Source organism: Lycorma delicatula, chromosome 9 (assembly GCF_047948215.1).
Source record: "Lycorma delicatula isolate Av1 chromosome 9, ASM4794821v1, whole genome shotgun sequence".
NCBI lineage: Eukaryota > Metazoa > Arthropoda > Insecta > Hemiptera > Fulgoridae > Lycorma > Lycorma delicatula.
In genome coordinates this window covers 73,431,465-73,452,787 of record NC_134463.1, presented here as the reverse complement: position 1 = coordinate 73,452,787, position 21,323 = coordinate 73,431,465, and the positions used below count along the sequence as shown (strand labels likewise).

At 28.8% G+C, this 21,323-nt stretch overlaps 1 protein-coding gene across 2 annotated transcripts in view; it reads right to left on the bottom strand.

The window, feature by feature from the left end:
• Nucleotides 1-1,719: 1,719 nt before the first annotated feature.
• Axn (protein axin) overlaps nucleotides 1,720-21,323 on the bottom strand; it is a 100,691-nt gene continuing 81,087 nt past the window's right edge. For both annotated transcript variants that reach the window (XM_075375539.1, XM_075375540.1), the window contains exons 13-18: nucleotides 21,054-21,197; nucleotides 13,331-13,454; nucleotides 11,560-11,710; nucleotides 8,103-8,504; nucleotides 6,424-6,786; nucleotides 1,720-3,379 (exon numbers count right to left, since the gene is read on the bottom strand). In XM_075375539.1, coding sequence (XP_075231654.1) covers nucleotides 3,253-3,379; nucleotides 6,424-6,786; nucleotides 8,103-8,504; nucleotides 11,560-11,710; nucleotides 13,331-13,454; nucleotides 21,054-21,197 — 1,311 coding nt within the window. In that variant the 3' untranslated portion in view covers nucleotides 1,720-3,252. The remainder of the gene's footprint in view (nucleotides 3,380-6,423; nucleotides 6,787-8,102; nucleotides 8,505-11,559; nucleotides 11,711-13,330; nucleotides 13,455-21,053; nucleotides 21,198-21,323) is intronic.

The following is a 21,323-nucleotide window of genomic DNA, read 5'->3' as shown; positions in this document are numbered from 1 at the left end:
CTTAAATGTGTTTAAATAATTGTTAAACTCCTAAACAAATGGGTATGGTTACAGAGTTAATATTTTACAATTTTTTTCACAAATAATTCATAGGTAATACAAATGTTATACTAAATGCAATATCTTTGTTGTTATCTTTCTGGAAGAAAATTAATTAAATATCAGTTTCATAAAATACAACATAGAATTCAGTTTTTAAAATAAATAAAACTGCAAAACCTGTTCTCAACAGGATTATTTTTTAGTTAAATCATTTTATTCATACAATTACAGGAGTTAATAAAAATATCTCCAGCCACCATCCGAGGTAACAGATTGTTAGTAGAACATAACGAATATTTTAACACATCAACATTCAGTAGTGTAAAGAACTACCTTCAAGGTAATGAAAATATATATACAACAAAATATAATGAAAATAAATAAAATTAATTATTAGGAACAGTGGTTCTGAGTCCACTAATCTAATAAAACTAATGTTCAATAATGCCAGTGGTACTGGCATTTTTAATTAATCATTTCTTTTTTCCAACTTCCTTACTGAAGTAGCATGTACATTATCAAGATAGAAAAAATGCAAGCATGTACTACATTTAAAGTAAATTTAATACAAAAATATCCTTATAAGCATACAGTAATCATTATCAAATTATAAACTTCATGATATATATAAATTATAATGCAAACTCCTTTCAGGGAAATATTATCTTACGATATTTAAAGTTAAGCTATATGTATGCTCAAAACTATATTAATAATAAAGGATAACTTTCAAATAAAGTAAATTATATAACATTAAAAGTATCTGATTTTCTATGCATAATTATCTTGAGAAATAGTATTCAGGAAACAAAAGGTTCCTTTTAAACCTTACAGGAGCTTTTTTTTGTCAACTTCATCACAAGGAAGCCTTTAACAACACCTGAAATAAAATAGACACCATCCTAGGATCTCCAGTAGCAGCCAGCTAGTTACTAACCTTTCCAATAACTGAGAGAAGTGAGAATATAATTCCACCTTAGAAATGAAAACTGAATAATTAATACTTAAAAATTCTTAACCTAAAAATGCTACAAACCTATTAGACGGATGGCTGAAAAATGTAAAAATAAAGGGGCTAATGTGATCATAATAATTGTATGAAAAAATACATCAGGCTAAATAAAATAGTTATACTGTATTTTTACAGTAAAATTAAGTCTTCATAATAAAATTATAAAAATATATTTAAATAAATACATGATTCAGTAATAACCAAGCATATATATCATAATTTAAAACTAATTTAATTTAAACAATATATGTCACTCACTGTTGGTCGGTTAATTGTTGGGTAACGGTATAAATCTGATCAAACAGACAAAAATTATTTGATCATTAATAATGATAATTTATAATTATATTGATGTTTTATAATATGTACGTACAATATTACCAAGATGTAAGTATCATATTATAAATGGAACGAATTAATGAACAAAATGATCATCAACAAGACAAGGCACATAATTTTTGTTCAGTTTTTCTTATTGTACAATTACAATAATTAATAACTACTTTAACTTAATGAAATAAAATTAAAATTTCAATGGATAAGAAAAATGTACAAAAAATCAAAGACCATATTTTTTTTATATATTTATTATTATATTAGAACACATGTATGTTTGAATGTTAAAATTATATCATATAATTTTTGCCTAAATGGCAAAATTGTAATATATCTTTTATCAATTTTTAAAAAGTGTTATTTTAATAAACTAGTAATAATTAAACATGTATATATATATATATATATATATACATGTTTAATGTTGAAAGTTGAAAAAAAAAAAATCCAATAAGCTTTCAAGATTTCCATCTAAATAATTCAATAAAAACAAAATAACAGAGGCCAAAAAATACATACAATGACTAATTTAAAAAATTTGGAGAACCAATTATAATAAAATGTTCAAAAAGGGAATAAGAAGTAGGTACAGACAGTCATGAATGAACTTGCTTATTACAATAAAAATAATAAATTGAAAATGAATATCATGAGCTGCTTTGTAATTGAGAATTAGAAATGTATGAGAAGGTGAACATCAAGAATAGAATAAGAATATCACAGAGAATATCATGGATAAAAAAAAAGAGAAAAGTAAGCTAGAAAGAAAAAATGATGACGGAAATGTAGAAGGGAAAAATTTAATTCATTTAGTTAAAAAGTCTGATGTATATATGCATTAAGAGAGATTAAGTGATCAACCCCTTCAGATAAGGCAATATGTACAGCAGCCAGATAGGAAGAAGAAATCACATAGGTCAAAATCACCACATAGGTAAGGCTGTCTACTGCACAAAAACATAACACGGACAGAGTAATGAGATGGATGCCAATATCCTTAGCCTATCTTAGGGTCTAAGAAATAAGAGCAGCCATGACCACAGAATACTACAAGATTCCGTCTAGGCAGCGTGCATTCATCTCACTCACAACTCCTTGGGAGATTAAGATATCTTAATCAAGGATAAGAGCACACCACGTTAGTGATTAACAATTTGCTTTGATAAAAAAAAATTAAAAATTTCAAAAAATCTCTTTTCTCCAAACGCTGAAGGATCACCTGAGATCAAATTTATTGCTTAGGAAAACCCCTGACCATTTCCAGAAAAATAAATTCGGTTAGTCTTTGAATAAAGTAAGTTGATCTTATCCATTATATGAAAAAATTAGACTAAAAATATAAATTAAAAAAATTTTAAATAATAAAATTAAAATAAATATTACTGTGTAATAATTTGAGCAGTACAAAAAAAAAGAAACAAAATAATTATGTATATTATTAAATATAAATAGTGACTTATTTCGTTTTTTAAATAAAAATTATTAAATAATATAAGATATACAACACTGCCCCATGTATCATTCTCTAATAGTACAATAATAATAATAATAGTAATACCTATACACAGTGACACTACTTACACAACAATGTTGCACACGCGCTTTGCATTGCCCAGAAAAAAAAATAAAGAAGAAAGTAAGAAACTGTCGTGTTCACAATACACACTACTGCTTGAAATAATATGCTATTCTTGTATTCTTTTCATATAATACACCGTACAGTTTTTAGTAGTTCAGATGCATTCAACTCATAATCTAAAATAACGCGATCCAATTAAATTAAATATCCTAAACACCACCACGATAACATAAATCATTCATACATTTTCACAATAACTACGATAAATACTATCTAAAACAGTTCATTCAATTGGTTTAACTTGTGCCATCACTTTACCTTCCCACAGAGGTAATATTTCATTATCATCAACAATTTCTTCTTGTATAACTTTAGTATCTACATCATCACATTCAGTCTTAAAGAAGTACCTGAAACAAGAAAATCATAAAAATTAATATTATAAAAACATTTTTCTTGTTAATGAATCTATTAATTCACTTTGATTTGATGAATATAAACATTTAAAAACTGCGAAAAACACATCAATTAAAAACAATTTGTTATTATCTTTTATTATACCAAATTAAAAAAATGAATTGGTGTAAAGTGTTAAAAACCAACAATATCACACTATGAGAGTACAGTCTCCAGACCAGTCTTCTTAAGTTTATTATACACAAAAGCATTTACAGAAAACTATAGACTTCATATATTGTAATCAAAAAATAAATACAATATATGAGGGTTGGTATATATAGTAGGTAATATACCAAAAACACACCCAATCCCAAAAGAAGTCATTTGATTACTGCAAAATTTACTCAAGAATTACACAAAGATTGGCATAAATTTAACACACACTGAAACATAACATGAAAACAAAATGTCACACAAAGCAACTCATTTTCTGCCAGTCGCCACTGTTATATAGTTGAATACATTGTTACATCAATGTGTCGAAAACAATGTGCAGACTGAATTTTTTTACATTAAAAAAGTCAACGCTAGGATGTTCATCCTTTAGAAGCTGTATATGGTGAACCTTGCAGTGATGCCACAAAAATTTATTTTCCATAGAATATAAATATTTAATTAATAATCAAATTTATTTTGCTGTCTGGTTCATTACAAATGAATCTCAAATTCTACTTTAACATTTTATAATATTAACAGGATCGTTAATTACAGTTTATCAAATGTAGGGTAAGATCACGATAAACATGACTGAACAAAACTAAATAATAGTAAATTATAAAACACATATTATGATACAATCCTCCACAACTAACCAGGCTAGTTATTAATTCCTATAAATGTAGAAGTTTATGCTTAAATAAATTTATTTTATGTTTAACACTTTTACTTAGTCTGTAAAAGAAAAAATGAGTAGATAACAAGTAAAATAGTGTGAAGAGTCAAAACATCAGAAAAAATGAAATTGCATGCAATCTACGTCAATTTCTTTTAACCCTTTGAGGACCCTTTTAACCCTTTTTTTTTTTTTGGGAATGGTTAAAAAAAATTGTTTGCTTATATTATTGATGGTAAAACAAACTGAACAGTGCCTTGTGGTGACTATTTGTAAGCTTGTGGTAAATAAATAATTTATAAAAATTTTTATTACCAATATTTTTCAGCAGATTTTATTTAATTGTAAGAAAACCAATGTACTATCAACTAGAAATGTTTTTGTGGTTATATCTTACTCAAAAATTTTTCTAAAGATTAAAGAACCCAAGAAATAAAAAAAAACCCAAAAAGATGAGTTTGAAGTCATATAACTCAAAATCAAGAAACAATTTTACTATGGGAATAATGATTTTTAGAACTGCTTTTGATTTTTATAATGTCCTTTGTGTTAAACCTGAAAATTTTAAATTTTTTGTAAAAAATTGTTAAATTTTAGTCAAATTTGTAAAATAAATTTTTTAAACTGTCAGAACATAAATCACTATCAGACTGAACACTCCGAAGTCCTCGATCAATTTCAATCGGTATTTGAAATACAGTGCTCATTTTGTATATTATAGCAAGTCACTAATAAATGTTGCTGGAAAAAAAAAACAAAACAGTAAGATGAGATAAGTATAATATTACGATTCAAATGTCACAAACAACTAAAAACAATGATGAACATAATGTTCTCGGCTCTTCATGTACTATGCAACATACCAATAAATACAGTATCATAAAAAAATTAAATAAATAAAAATAAAGCATTCCTTTTCACTTCCAATGAACTATGATTTCATGGCCAACTCAACGCAATAACAAACGAACAATATTTGTATATTACACAATAAACACAATTAAATGTTTTCTAAAAATAAAAACATTAACAGTCATTAAGTTCAAAATAACAATTATTTTTGTTTACCATCCAAATATTAACTGTGATGTAACATGCGACTTTAAACAATAACAAACGTAATCTCTATCAAGCGGACTGCCATGTCTGCCGTGAAAACCAAACTTGACATCAGTACAAATATCATTTTGACACTGATGAAATTTCACCCAATCGTCTTTCTCGCATAAAATGAGATGAAAAATCACCAGTTGTTCTTTTTAGCATAAAACTGAACCTGATGAAAAACCATCAAGTAGTCTTCAAAGGGTTAAGCTTGCATGTAAAAGAAATTAAAGTAAACACTTTCAGAGGAACATAACATCAAGGGAGAAAATACAAAATGATGAAACCCTTTTCAAGTAAGAATCGAGTACAAAGAAATATAGAACAGCATAGATGATGACTTTTTAAGAAAAAAGATTATTTTAAAATACATATGAATAATGTGAATAGGTAATATAATTAATAACTAATCTTAAAAATGATAAATGTTTATAAAATTTAACATGAAACAGTTGTATAAAAATTTCTAATTGGTGGATATCATATGTGACCAAAATTAACTGATTTAGTAAGAGAAGTAAGGGTAGAACGTAAAACATCGATGGAAAAACAATACTTAGAATTTATAAGTTAAATACAATGAAAGTATTGTTTACTTAACATTTATAATTAAGAGATTACCATTTAATATAAAGAAATTCAGAACACTGTGCAAGTCACAATAAAATAAAATATGAAAATGTAATAAAACTATTCTGAAAATATAACTGACAAAATCTGTGATATATAATTAGAAAGAAAATAACTGGCCTTTTACCCAATAACATTTGCTCTTCAACACTTCTACAATGCTGCCTAGGCTTTTTATAACTAATGATAGCATGTATGAAGTTCAAATAAATTAGTCTGATAACTTATTACCACATAGATTTCTTGGTGCAACTGATCAGTAAATAGACAGAATGTAAGTGGTTGATAAAAACATTAGTGTATTATTACATTATAATTACATAAAATTAGATCAATAACTTTGCTTACATCTATTTAACATTTCATGACTTATCATAGAATTAATTATTTAATGAAAGAACATTTAAAAAAAAAATAGTAAAAACTGACCTGTACAGTCCCTTCTTAGGTAAATATTCTTTGAACTGACGTAATGTCACTTGCTGCCCAGGAATTTTAGTGCGATATGGAAACTGTTCATCACAGAATGAAAACACAACAGTTGTACACATCTCTGGAGGAACAACAACAGGTTGTTGCTGCAGCTGTTGTCCCCCTCCCCCACTGCCACTATTATTACTTGTTATGCCTCTACTGGTTGTCAGTCCACTACCACTATTTCCACTTCTTTTGAGTGTTGATCCAATAGGTTGTTGTACTGCTGATATACCACTTGCTGGATTATCCATGTATGAAGATTGTGCCATCATATTAATCATCATTTTACTGCTGGAACCAGAGCCACTACTATACCTAAAATATTATAAACAAACAATTATTTAAAATACTATTCAATATAAAGCACAAAAAACTTAATACGTAGATAATCGTAATTTTGCAGAACTATTGAAAAGTTTTCGGAATTTATATAAAAATTTCTTCAGAAACTTTTTTTCAAAAAGGAAACAAAGAAATACATGCAAAATGATACCTAAAATGATACAAAACCCAACACATGATGGCACACACCAACTAGCAAGGTTGTGAGTACTGATCTCTAGCAGTGTGCCTACTCAGTATGTGTTAAACAAGGAACATTTCAACAGCACCTTTCGTTTTTCACATATTACACTTCATAAGAAGTAAAGTAGTTATCACACACACATATCTCAGGAAGCCAAGTGTACTGTGATTAATAATTAATAAAAACCACCTATAAACATGCTAAAATAATAAGCTTAATATAAAACAAATCAAATTGTTTTGTCATTTGTCTTGTCATTTTGATGTGTTTGGAAAATTGTTTTTATCAGTTATATATAGAGTGTTGTATTATTATAATCATCAGTTCTAAGCAGAGCTCTATAACTCAGTTGAATATTTAAGAACAAAACTTAAAATTCAAACAAAATCTTGCAAATGTATAAACAAATTTTTTTATTTTATTCAAAACTAAATATTTCATTGGTTTAAAATTGTAACCTGCGAGAATCAAACAGTAAAAAAAAAACTAAAGATACAAATTTGAAAAGTGATAATTTTAATATTATAGGCATATGTAACGTGGTCTAAAGTAATTTTTTTTAGTCAGACTAGCATTTAAGTTAATTAAAGATATTTTGCAAGTTTTTTAAAGTCAGTCTGCCATTCTTTTGAGCAAAGGCAAGAAAGAAATTCAAACATAGCCGGACAAATATTCTAAAACTGATTTCGTAATTTTGCATTTGCATTGTAAGAAATATCTAAAAATGCCCAGCGATCATGGAAATCTTTTAATAATGACTAAAAATATATATATTTTTTTAAATTTAACTATATTTCTAGAGTACATGTGCAATTGAAGTCAGCAGATGATCTAGTTTAAAGTTTTGTGGGGAGAGTGTACTATTAATCAAATCTTACTGTCTGAATTATGAAAGTAAGATTAGAATTTAAATACACTCCTAAAATAACTGCACTGATAAACTGGTTTTGAATCAGGGCCCTATGTGCAATATCAAAGAACTACTGATCAGCAACGATGCGGCCATTCAACCTATGAATGGGTTATTTTATATTAATATATTTTAACTGAATAAAACACTATAAACAGATGGTAAATCTAGTTTAAAAAATTTAGAAATATATACCTTTGTCTAGGTTGTTTGGATCGTAATTCATCTTCAAGCAATCGTCTGCGTGCCTCTTCAAGTTGTGTAGGTGTATGAGGAGATGGCAATGGCGGCATAGATGGATCGGCAACAAATGGCTGTGCTGGAGCAGGACCTGAACTGGTAGTGGTTGACCCAGTTCTTTCCAGTGAACCAGACCGTGAATGCGAATGAGAGTGGGCAACATTTCTAGCTGTTTTACTGACAGGAAGTACAGGTTGGAGAACACCAGGTCTAACTCTATGAGGATAACTCTTTGTAAGGCTGCACGATGAACTAGAATCTCTTTCACCACTATGTGCAGAATACGAACCACATGCTGGTTGACCGCTATCACATATTTGTTGTTTATCACTTTCCAGTAACCAAGATAACACACGACTGAAATTACATAAAATATTTATTACATAAAACTGAAATAGAATAATCCCTATATACATGAGCAGGTGTCTGCAAATAAGAAACACTTGCACATAATAATAAAACTATAAATTTTTTGGCTGATATAGTACAATAAAGGAATAGAAGGAAAATCAATCAAAAATAAAAACTGGATTAGTATATGCTCTGACATATTGATGTTCCCTGAATAAATAAAATGCAAAGAATTTGGTGACAAGGTTCTTCTGTGTGTATGAATATTAATGATGATATTTATTCTGTTATAAATCACATGAATAGTTTAATTTAAAATCAATCAAATTTGTCAAGTTGGCTAACTGGAACAGCAGCATTATTTCTGAATAAAATTTATCGTTACTAATTTTATAGTTAGAGAGAAAATATAGATTAGTTGACTATATTACAAAACATCCGTAATGTAAATATTTAGTTAATCTGATAATCCAGGGATATGTAGAAGGTAAAAATTGAAGAAAAAGACAAATATTGGAATAGATAAAATAGACAAGTGAGGCCATAGTAAATATAATGAGATTAAAAGATTACCATAAATAGAAAGGCATGGAGCGAATTTATTCCATTCCTTTCAAAAAATGAAAAGATCAAGCTAGCAATTCCAAGAAAAACATAAAGAGAAGAATAGTTCTAAGCCACTTACATTAATATCTAATACTAGATGCACATTTTGATTATTAATTATTATAATCAATAGATTCACAGGAATAAGTAAAAATATATACTGTACGTACATGCAAATATAAAAATTTTAACAAAAAATAATATATGCATAAAATAAGATTTGCCAAGTAATTCTTTTTACAAACCACAGCAGAAATATATTTTTAAAGTATTTCATAAGTATTGTGTTTTCTCTTTTTTAATTTATGTTTATTATTTCTTCAAAAGAATTTTCTTATAGTCAAATGACTAGAATTTAAATTTACAACCTCCATGTCTATCAAACTAAATCTGACAAGCAAACTACTGAAATAAAATAGAGAACGCTATTTCAGCCTATGAGAAAGAGCCTTATGTAATTTTTAATAAATCTTTGACCCATTTTAAATATCTTTCTATCCACTTTTTATTCTTTAGTTAAAGATTTTTCCTAACCGAACCAATATTAGTTTACTGACAAATTTTTAAATCATAATAATCAGAATGTAACAATAATTTTGTGTAAACTTATGTAAAATATATAAATAAGTATTGAAACAATTTTTGTTAAGACCATCATCAAAATGTTTTTTTCTCTCTTTTTTACAGAGTACTAATTTAATTTATTTAGTACCTTCACATATCTGCTTTACTATTTTTTCATGTATTCATTATTTTGATACACTAATACAGACTTTAAGAAATAGATTAAAAATTCTGTAATGTTGCTTTGATCAAGAACTTATGAAAGTTTTCTTGATTCTTCCAGGCAATATTCTTAATAATTCTTCTCAACCTATTGTTTGTTTAATAATCACAATGCACTCCTCCTAGTTGAAGATTTTTTTCTTTACCAACAAGTCCTGATCATTTTTCTTTTTTCAATTTTAAATTACTCCAGAACTTTCTTTATATTACTCCTCTTTAAATAAGAGATCATAAGGTAAAATAATTATTATTCTTATAACTGTGAAATATATATTAATTTTTAATATCTATGCAAATATCAGATATGAAACTGAAAATATTTCTAAGTGTTGTATGCTCAAACATACTGCTACATCCAGATAAAATATAGATAATGCAAATGAGATATATAAGTAAAGACTATTTGTTTTAATTTTAACTTAAAATATCACTGGAAAGATGAATGAAAAGAGGTGAATAATTATTATGAAATTAATCAAATTATGGTTTAATCTGTCAAATGAGAAAATTATTCAATAATTTTATAAGAAAAAATAATTGCTTACATTGTGTTGATTTAATAATGCTAATATCAAAAGGATCTTCTGATGAAAGGATAAATATTGAAAGACAAAAATCACATATGATTCAAAAGAAACAATGTATAGTGAAAGAATTATTCATGTAAGAATTATGCCAAGAGTACACATACCATTAAAATGTTTAAAAACATATGTATTTCAAATATTTTTTTTTTATAGAAACAATAAAGCTCTAGAAGTAAATTTATTTACAAAAAAAAAAATTACATTTTAAAAATTTCATTTTTTAAAAGTAATGGTAGTTTTAGATTTGCTGCCATTAGATGCAGTGGAAATTGATGGCACTAGTGTAGCATGTTTATTTATAACAACGATCATCTATTTGCAACAACAGGTTAACGTTATTCACGTTAGTTGCTCTGTAATAACCTGACTGTAATGAGTGTTACAATAAATAATCCTGTGTTGTGAAGTGCGATCAGTAAATCGTTATCTATTGGCGAAAAAAAAATCTGATATTCTTAGAGAAATTGTTGATGTTTATGGACTCAGTATTATGGGCAAAGGTAAAGTTCGCCGATGGTGTTGTTTGTTTCATAGAGGAAGAACGAATGTTCATGAAGAAGAATGCAGTGGTCATCTGACTGTCATCACAAATGAATAGACTGAAAATGTGAATTCAAAGATTCATGAAAACCGAAGGCTTACTACTGTTTCTCAAGAATTTCCTTTTGTTCTATTCAAAACAAAAGCAGGAAGCTAACCGATGGGATTTTTTCTCCATAATAACGCACAACCTAACACGGCAAACAAAACCACTGAACAACTGTGACTATTTCATTGGGAAATCTTCGAACATCTGCCTTACAGTCTAAATCTTGCACAGAGTGATTATTACCTTTTTCTCCAGTTAAAATAATGGGTTGCATCACAGAAATTTGAAGATTATGAAGAATTGCAAAACAGGGTATTAACTGGTAGAAATCACAGGCGGAAGAATTCTTCAGTAATAGAATAATAGAATATATAAGTTTTTTCTCTCACTTTTTTCAATTTTTATATCAAAACAGTCCTTACTTAAAAGAACATGAGGCATGTTTTTTTAATACTAATATATTAATTCAATGTTTGAGTGAAAGTTCATTTACCTATCTTTGTTAGTATGGCTAACTGATATGGGAGGTGTATCAGAAACAACACTGACGCCACTATCAGTTAATTCTGTTTTCTTGCTGCTCCATCTTCTACTACCACTACCACACCATTCTCTACTGCTCTGCCTAAATCTTCCATCATGACCTACAAAAAGAAATGTATGAATACTAAGTAAATAAAAAGAAAAGTATAATTACCTTCTACATAATAATCATCTAAAAAGAGTGATAAAAAACATGAACAAAATTCTTTCAGTAAGAATTTTTTTTCAGCACAGAGGTAATACAGAAAAAACAGTTCTAAAAAAGATGTTGAACTGAAAGTACTATCAACAATTATATATATAAAATATGACTACAGTAATTATTTTTTATGTTTAAAAATGTTTTTCATGTTACTGTTTTAATCTGCTTCACTGTGCTGATAGTTGGACACTGAGTACTTCATCATATGGATTCAAAGATGATTTAATTAAAACTCTCACTTGTGACAATATAAATCATAAGTAATGATATACACAGTAAAAATGAACACTAAATCAATATAAATCATAAAAACAAACATATGCAATCTGAAAATAAAATACTGAGCAAGGGGTCATGGAATTAAATAAAAATAAAATAATAGAATATTACCCATATTTTATCCAAGTAAACTCCTTTCATTCCGTCAATTCTGAGTGTCATTATCTAGTAACGACAGCAATAATCTGTGTAAATATTTTTAAAAAATAAAAAAAGATTTGATGTCATATTCCAGTGTATATCTTTTATGTCATCAAAAAGACGCTCTTTCAATGATAATTAATTTAGGAAACAGAAAGTAAAATCTGGACAGTACAGAAGATAATTCAGTACACATCCTCATTTTTGTACCCAATTTTTCTGTAAAACTACTGCTCAGTGAGCCAATATTTTGAAGAAGCCAACTAATCTGGTATCAGTGAGAGTTTGTCACACAAAAGAATAAATTCACAATAAAAACGTTTTTGATGCTGTAGAAAGACAAGTGCTGACTTGTCTTTGTCTTTTGAAGATAAAATCTCTTAATGGTGATCCTAGTGACCTCCATCCGGCATTCTGACATGAACTTTGCCACAACTGAATTCAAGAATTTTTCATTTCTATAATGGTCTCAAAGATGTACTTTACATATGGCATATGATTATATCTGTGATTAGCAGACAAAGAATGCTACATTCCTTACCAGATGCATTGCAGTTTCTATCACAACTTCTTACCCAAATAAGATTTAGTGTAATGTTTATCTATTAATATCAAATTCATTAGCAATCATTCTTACAATTGTACAATGAACTTCTTGGGTTCATTCTAATTTCTGTAATGAGTTTCTCATTATTAACAGAAGTTCTAATCTAGAATTAAACTTCTAGACCTGTTCCTACAACTTTTAAACTATGAGAACCATCTGAATATTTGTGCATGATAAAAATTTATTTCCATATACATGTTTCCTCATCTACCCGTTCTCAGATGTAATTTTCCTTAATTTAAAACAAAATTTTTTTATTTGCTCTCAGTTTCAAAATTTTACTGATACTACACAACATGGCAAGTCGTTCCTGACAAATTTAGTAGGGGGTCACGCAGTGTTGCTAAACTGTAGATAAAAGGATAGTTCTTAACATATTTTAGGACCAGCTAGACCTCATTATATAATTGGTGTACTATAAATAACTGAAGAAAATCAATAATAAAAGGGACAAGTCAGACAGTTCTGAAAAATTAAAATAGCAAGCATTACCTGTAACATTAGCTTCACCATATTCTGGCATTGATTTACTTTTAGTCATATGTAACCTATGCTCAGAGCCCTCAGGAAAATCATGTACATTGCCTGAATCTGATGAAAAAGTTGAAAAAACATCCTGTAACATAAAACAAAAAAACTCACATAGCCACTTCAGAGCATTGAATAAATTTAATTACCAAATAAAATAAGGAATTAATCATTCATGAAGTAATGATTTAGCATTAGAATATCATTAACTTCAATTTACTTTCTCCAAAAACTGTTTTTAAGAGAACTAATTTATTATCACTTAGTTTTCCCTAAATATAGTTTGTATACAACCAAGTATATAAACTTTTTTTAAATGGGCAACAACCAAAAGTCAGTTATTATCACTTAAAATAATTAACATGGGAAAAGAAAGCACAATTAGTAACAATAAAATCAGGGAAATTTACAAACACAAATATAAATACATGTATGGTACATATTATACATACAGAAATATGATGCTATATTATGAACAGTGTTTCATAGTTTAAATAACAACTTTTTTTCCTTAAAACTACACAGAACTGGAATTATAAATAATAATTTTACATTAGTGCACACTATCATATCAATTTGTGTTAAATTGAAATAATACAATTTTTTTGTTATGATGCACCCCTCTTTATTTACATTAGCTCTCCCTGTAGCCCAAACCTACTAACACGTTAAGTGTCATGAGATGCGCTGGCATTACTCAGGATTGCTTTACACACAAGTCGTGAGTTGTGCCAGTGTTACTCAGGTTTGTATTACTCATAGGCCATTAGTACCCACAATAGCTTCTCAGAATTAATTTTACAATGTACACAGTAATATTTCTTGGTATGTTGTGAACGCTTTGTTTTATGTTTGCAGTCTGAACAGAATGTCAGATAATGTTATTGCAGACTGCGCCATTCCATATCACTTCATTTTTCTGTTTAATTTCCTCCAGTCTGTCCACATGTCACAGTTAGTTTTATGTTGCGTTCTGTAATTTGATTGCCGTTCTAAGTGTTTTTGTAAGTTTTATAATTATTGCTTTAATAAGTAAGTTTTTTACCGTATGTTATGTATGCTACATTATATTAAGTTTAGTTATAAGTGAAATTAAGTCACTAATATTACATCAACACATTGCATTACATATTTGTAGTTGTATTTCATTATCATTTTTGTTTTTGAATTAGGTTAATTTTTTTGGTTACCAGGTATTGACTATTTTATTGTTTTTTCAAGACTGAATTAACAATCCTTTGCTCTTTTTTATTTTTACACTTATGAATATATACTGCAATTATTTTTAATTTCATTATGTTTAGTCAGTCTAGTTGTAGCGGGTTCAAATCTTGTAGTTCAAAACAAAAGGTACTGACTGATAAAGAATTTAATGGCATACTTTACAGCGATGATGAAGGAAGCATATTTTCTTTATCTGAATTTGAATATGAGCCTGACAGTGTTTCAGACACTTCATCTCACGATGATAATTTGGTTCCAAACCAGTCTTTTGAGACTAAAAGAAAATTTAGAAACGATAGAAGATGAGTGGCATGAAGTTGACGAAGCCAAATTACCTCTTCATATCAAATTCAATGGTCAAGAAAAATATAATTATCATGATTCATACCCACAAAATAAAGAAGCTTTTTAATTGAGATTTATAAAAGATTTTTTGATGATAAAATTTTAAATATGATTGTTATTGAAATCAATAGAAATGCTACCAATTTCATGTTTAAAAATAGAAGAAAACGTTCTTATCTCTGCAGTCTGTGGTTTAACACAACTTCTAACAAAATGTGGATTTTTTTTTTGCTATAATAATAGATATGGAAGTAGTAAAATATTCCAAAATTTCTGATTACTGGGATACATCAAATTTTTATAAAAATTGTTTAGTAACTTAAAATTATAAGCTGTATTTGGTTTCATTCAAATACTCAAGAAATTTGTTCATTTTGCCAACAATGAAACAGCTAACGATGATAGAGTATAAAGTTACAAATCTGATATCACGAGATCCAAGATTCCATGAAGAATATGAACCTGGCAAGTTTATAGATGAATCGATGATTCCATTTAGGGAGAGATTATTCTTCAGGCAACATGTTCCTAACAAAAGTCACAAACATGGATTAAAGATGTTCAAACTCTGTAATACTGTAGATTATCCTCAAGGTGTCTGTATATTCTGAAAAATCCCACCACATTTCATCTGAACTGGCTGAAAGAGTTGTGCTTAAACTTGTAGATAAATAATTATCTCCAGGAAGAGTAATGGTGACAGACAACTTTTTTACAACTTTTTGTTCCACTTACAACTTCATTGTTATAGAAAAATTCCCATTCACTGAGCACACTCAGGCGAAACAGAAAAACATTTGCCATGCGAAGTAATGTAAAAAAGTATTACAAAAGGAGAAGTAACTGGGATGCAGAATAAAAGAGGTAATGTCACTGGAAAATGGAAAGATAAAACAGAAGTTTTGTTTCTTAGCACTAAATACACATTGGAAAAGGTTACCATAGGGGAAAAAAATAGGTTGGGTGAACTAGTAAGTAAATTTGTAGCAATAGTTAATTATAAGGGTAAGCAAGGGATAGATCTTTCTGACCAGATGGCCAGTTACTTTTCACCATTGTGATGATCAGATGATATCACAAAGTTGCATTTGAGTTATTATTGAACACGTCAGTTATGAGTGCTTGGCACATTTATGATCATTTTCACAGCAATAAAATTCATATTACAACATTCAGGGAACAGTTAGTTTTGCAGATGCTCAACGTGAACATATACGGAAAGCCAATTGAATAAAAAAAATATTCCAACTGAACAGTAAGTCAAAAAACACATCTTGGAACCCACTTCAGAAAGAAATAAACAAAATTGGAGAATTAGACATCGTTGTACACACTGATATGCCAATATTGCAAAAGCTCAAAGATGGGCTATGGCTCAAAATAATGTAAAATTTGTGTCAACACAGTGCAGTGAATGCAACAAATTTACGTGCTTGTAAAATCTGGAACACAAAAATCAAATTTTGAAATTGTTCTCTAAAACATTATTATAAACAGGACTAAAAACAATTTTATATTACATTACACTTTTCTTAGTTTACTGTGGTTGTGTTTAAATTTATAAGAACTTCAATTGTTTTTTATTCTATTATTATATTACTCTATTGGTATTGTAATTACTATAGTTTAAAAGTATTTTAATTATTTTTTTTTATTATTTATTATAGTCATTGTATTTATCTAATAATTTTTTATTTATTTTTATTATTATTACTCCAGTATTATTCACTTAATAAATTTTAGAGAATAACATTAATAAAAATTACAGTTTATAAGAAAAAACAAAGTTTCAGTGAATATTGCTGGTTATACTCATGGCACACTAATGATACATGGGTTATTAGGAGACCATGAGTAGCGCTGGTGCACTGATGGTTTGTTTTATTATTTAATGTTTATATTCAATTTCAACTATATATATATATATATATATATATACTTAAACATATGCATTAGAAAACATAATCAGTTTTTATCTCTTACAGCCTGACGGGAATATTTTTCATTATACAGTGCGGTATCAAACTGAGGATTTTCCTTACATATTGTGGCAGTCACCATATTAAACATAGTAAATAAGATTATCGACACTCATCATCAAAAAATGAAAAAAGCTGCAGAGTAGTATAACTTTCTTGGATTTGCTCTTGCTAGATTTTTATTTCAAATATGACACAGTCTTTAAATACTAATGTCTTTATGCAATATTTAAAGTACAATTACATAAAAAATCAAAATGATCAGTAAAGAAATGTGGGTCTGATTTAATCCCAATTCAATTCAATGACTTGATGTTTTTACTTTAAAAACAGTATTAAACTTTAAGCAGTATTAAAAAGTATAAATGAGACTAAATCAAAATTCTTATAAAAAATTTAGGGTTCCAGACAACTCCTTGACCAAATGATGTTTTTATTGTCAAAGTTATATTGTATTTAGAGTTTAATTGCTAAAAAAAAAATTAAAAATTCTATTATAAAAAAATTTGGGTCCTATTTAACTCTCTATTCAACAGCTACCTCGTACAGTATTTTTTAATAACTGTCAACTTCACAAAACTAAAATAACAGAAATTAAAAAAAAAATTAATACTTAAAGAGTCCCAAGAACACTTTTTTTTTTAATTTCCCATGTCATCTACATTAATATAAGATACAACTGGTTTTTTATTCTTGAAAATCTAAGTTAAAAAACTGTATTTTAAGTATGAGACCCACTCAACCTCTTTGTTTTTAAGGGCTTAAAAGTTAATTTATTGCAGTTTATCTATTTTATTCAAAAAAATTAGGTACTGTGATGCTTTCTTATCAGATGGAGTTGAAAATCTGTGCTATATATAGCCAAATTTCAACTTTTTTGGTCAACAGGTTATCAAGTTACGAGGAAAACGTTTAGAAATAATGTCGATTATACCCCACCTAAAACTGATTGAAAAACTTTTGGAATTTCAAATAACTTAACAAGTACTTTCATTTTACTAAAGCTCGATTTTCTATGACCACTATATAAAAAGTCAAAAATAAAAAAAAATGCCTAACTACTGCTTCCACTTTTTGTCTGAAATTTAATGGCATCAATGCTCCATATACAGAAATGTTTTTGAACAGTTTTGAAGAATTCATGTTGAACCACTCCAAAGATATTAATAACAATTCAGGCTAACATACACACTCACATACATAATAGATACACCTTTTGGAAATCTCTATAAGCTTTTTGAGATTTGGACTAAGGGGAACTTGAAACATTTACATTTGTAAAAACCCCAATACCCAAAATTTTGATTAATCACTATACATCCCATTATAGCTATGCTGCTGTAGCAGCAATAAAACTTAAGAAATTAAAAATCTTCAGTTTTTTATACAATAATTTAGTACCTACAATCATTTTGAAATCAATAACAATAAAAATGTGAAATACAGCTGAAAAAAAAACTGAAAATCTTAAATTAAAGCAGTTTTGTATATATAAACTGTTAAAAAAAAGGAGGGGTACTTTAACTTTCATACCCAGTTTAAATAAAATCAACAGTATATTGCTAGAGTTCTTTATAAACAGAAAAGAGGACATAATGATTAGGATCAGTCTTTTTAATTTTTCTCTAAAATAACTTTAACAAAAGTCAGATGAAGTCTCCTTAAGATACACCTAGATATATCTGGAACAAATAGAAGAAATTTGTACAAACTTCACAACTTCATCTGCAATCAAGTAATACTCCCTCTCCCTATCATCACCTAACTATATCACACCTACAGTTGTAACTTGGGACCTACTCTCACTACAGGGACCCTTTGACAGTCAGCCATGAAAGGTCTTTTAAAGAATACTCCACTGGCTGAACCAAGCAATACCAGAGTTCAGAGAAGACAGCACTCCAAATATGGTGGGCTACCACTTAGAAGATCACATGCGATCGGAAGCACAGAATGCCCTAACAAAAATGCACACAAACAATAACAATACAAAATCAAACCTAAGTAAATCAGCTACATTTCCAAACACAATGTAAACTGGTAAACAAAAAATAATAACCAACCTAACAGACGAACATAAAATTCTCATCATGGGACTGCAAGAAATAAGAAACACTGACCAGGACACCATGGAATCTCTAAGAAATAGGGTCTACAAAGGTATATCTGGGAAGAAAATGATGAAAAGTGTCCCACAGTTTGGAACAGGCTCAACCGCAGAATAATAAACTCCATACAAGAATTCAAGTTACAATCCCCAAGAATATCAACAATCGGTGTAAAAGCAACCAATAAAATATACACCATAATAAATGCCCACTAATAATAAAAGCAAATCTCTAAAAGGCCATAAAGAGACAGAAAACGTCTGAGACCTACTCGAACAGATCATAATTAACATCTCCAATAATCATGTTAAACAACTAATCAGAGACTTCATCGCTCAATTATCAGAGAAAGAAGATACCGCAACAGCATCAGAAAATGGCCCACCCAAAAAAAACAAACAGAAAGGGGCAGAGTCATCAATCTCTGCAGAAACCACAACCTAATCTTGAAGTCCACATATTTCAAGAGGAAACCTCAAAAACTGGAAACACACCTACTATACTAAAAGAGAATAGTAACTAGATCATGTCTTCATGGACAAACACCACTTCAAAGAGATCTACAATGTAAAAGTCCTGGATTACATTTAGGTTCAGATTACTATAGGTCAAAATTAAAATTAATTTCACTCCACAAAAGATGCAACAAAACCAAACCCCCTAAAACTAAAAGAAAAATAGACCACATCCAGTTAATCAAGAATGAAAATTACCAAAAAGCAACAGAAAAAATAACAATCATGGATAAACTTGAAGACCTAGTCAACAACCTTAAATAAATTGCAGAAGAATTGGCCATAATAAAACCCCATAAAAAGTATCAATGGTGCAACAAGAAATTGCAACAAAACAATGGAGAAGAGACATCAGACATGACTATTATACCAATCCCAAGATTCTGAAACATCCTTCCAAAATTTAGTAAAACAAAGAAAAGAAACCACCCACACTCTTCGGAAAATAAAAAGGCAACACCACAAAGATACACTGAAATCAAATGAAGAAGAATTCAACAAAATGCAGTCAAGAGACTACCACAAAACCTTCAAAAGCAACTCCAAAAATATGAATCCCCCTTATTAATAAAGAATGAAAACCATAATACGGCCCATAACAATAAAGACAATGTGAAACTCTAAGGTTTCGCTGACTTGGCACTGCTAACAAACAACACTGACGAAGCTAAAACACAGATATTAGAATTGCAAGTAAAACTGGCCTCAAAATATCATTCAAAAAGACAAATTATGCCCAAAAACCAACACAATTAAAAGAAATAATCATAAACGGTAATAAAAGTCAAAACAGTAACCAAATTTAAATACCTTGGAGAAATAATAGCAAATAACCTAAATGAAAAAACCTCAATCCAAACAAGAACAAACAAACTAGCTGAAGCACAGAAATTAACCTGGTACACCTGCAGTAAAAAAGTCTATTCATAAATGTAAAAGAGGATACTACACCACAGTTATAAAACTAGAAGCCACATATGCAGCAGAAACACTGATTCCAGAAAATTGAACGAAGAATTGGAAGAACCTGCATCAACAAAAAGTACCAGAAAGACGGCCAGTGGTGGCTGTTCCCAACAAAGTCGTGTACGAACAATTACAACCTATCACTGATACCATAAGAGACTAGGATTCTTTGGATACATCATAACGATGCAAGATTCAACCTCTGAAACTACTGGTAGGTACAATCTCAACTCAAAAAATACTAAGTCAGGATGCAATTGGATCAAAGAGAGGATCTGAAGGAAATTGGTCTTACACTAAAAGATACCATAGACAAGTTAAAATTAAATGAAAAAATCAAGAACACAAACACTCACAAACAACATTTTCAACACCAAAAAGGGCTCGGAGATCGAAATGTATGAAAAATCACTAGGAGGACCACAAGCCCCTAACAGTCCCTTCGAAGAGACTTGGTTAATGGAGTGATTAAAGTGATCCTAAAGGGTCATAAAAAATTAAAATTATACAATTCAAGCTATTATAATCACTCACTGATAGTCAAACTTACCCTTTCCTTGCGCGAATGAGAATGTGAATGCCTTTGATGAGGTCTAGTTTGATACATATGATGTTGATGCTGATGATGTGATGAAGGTATAGTGAATGGGCTCATACCCATATGACCACTGACTGCACTACCAGACATACTTAACTGCAACAACAAGCATAACATTAATATAATAATAAAATTGGTCAAAAAAAGCAACACAGATTTTTTTAAGCAATATTTTTTAAGTAAACAATAATTCAACTTGTTGAATAACAAAGTGGAAAGAAA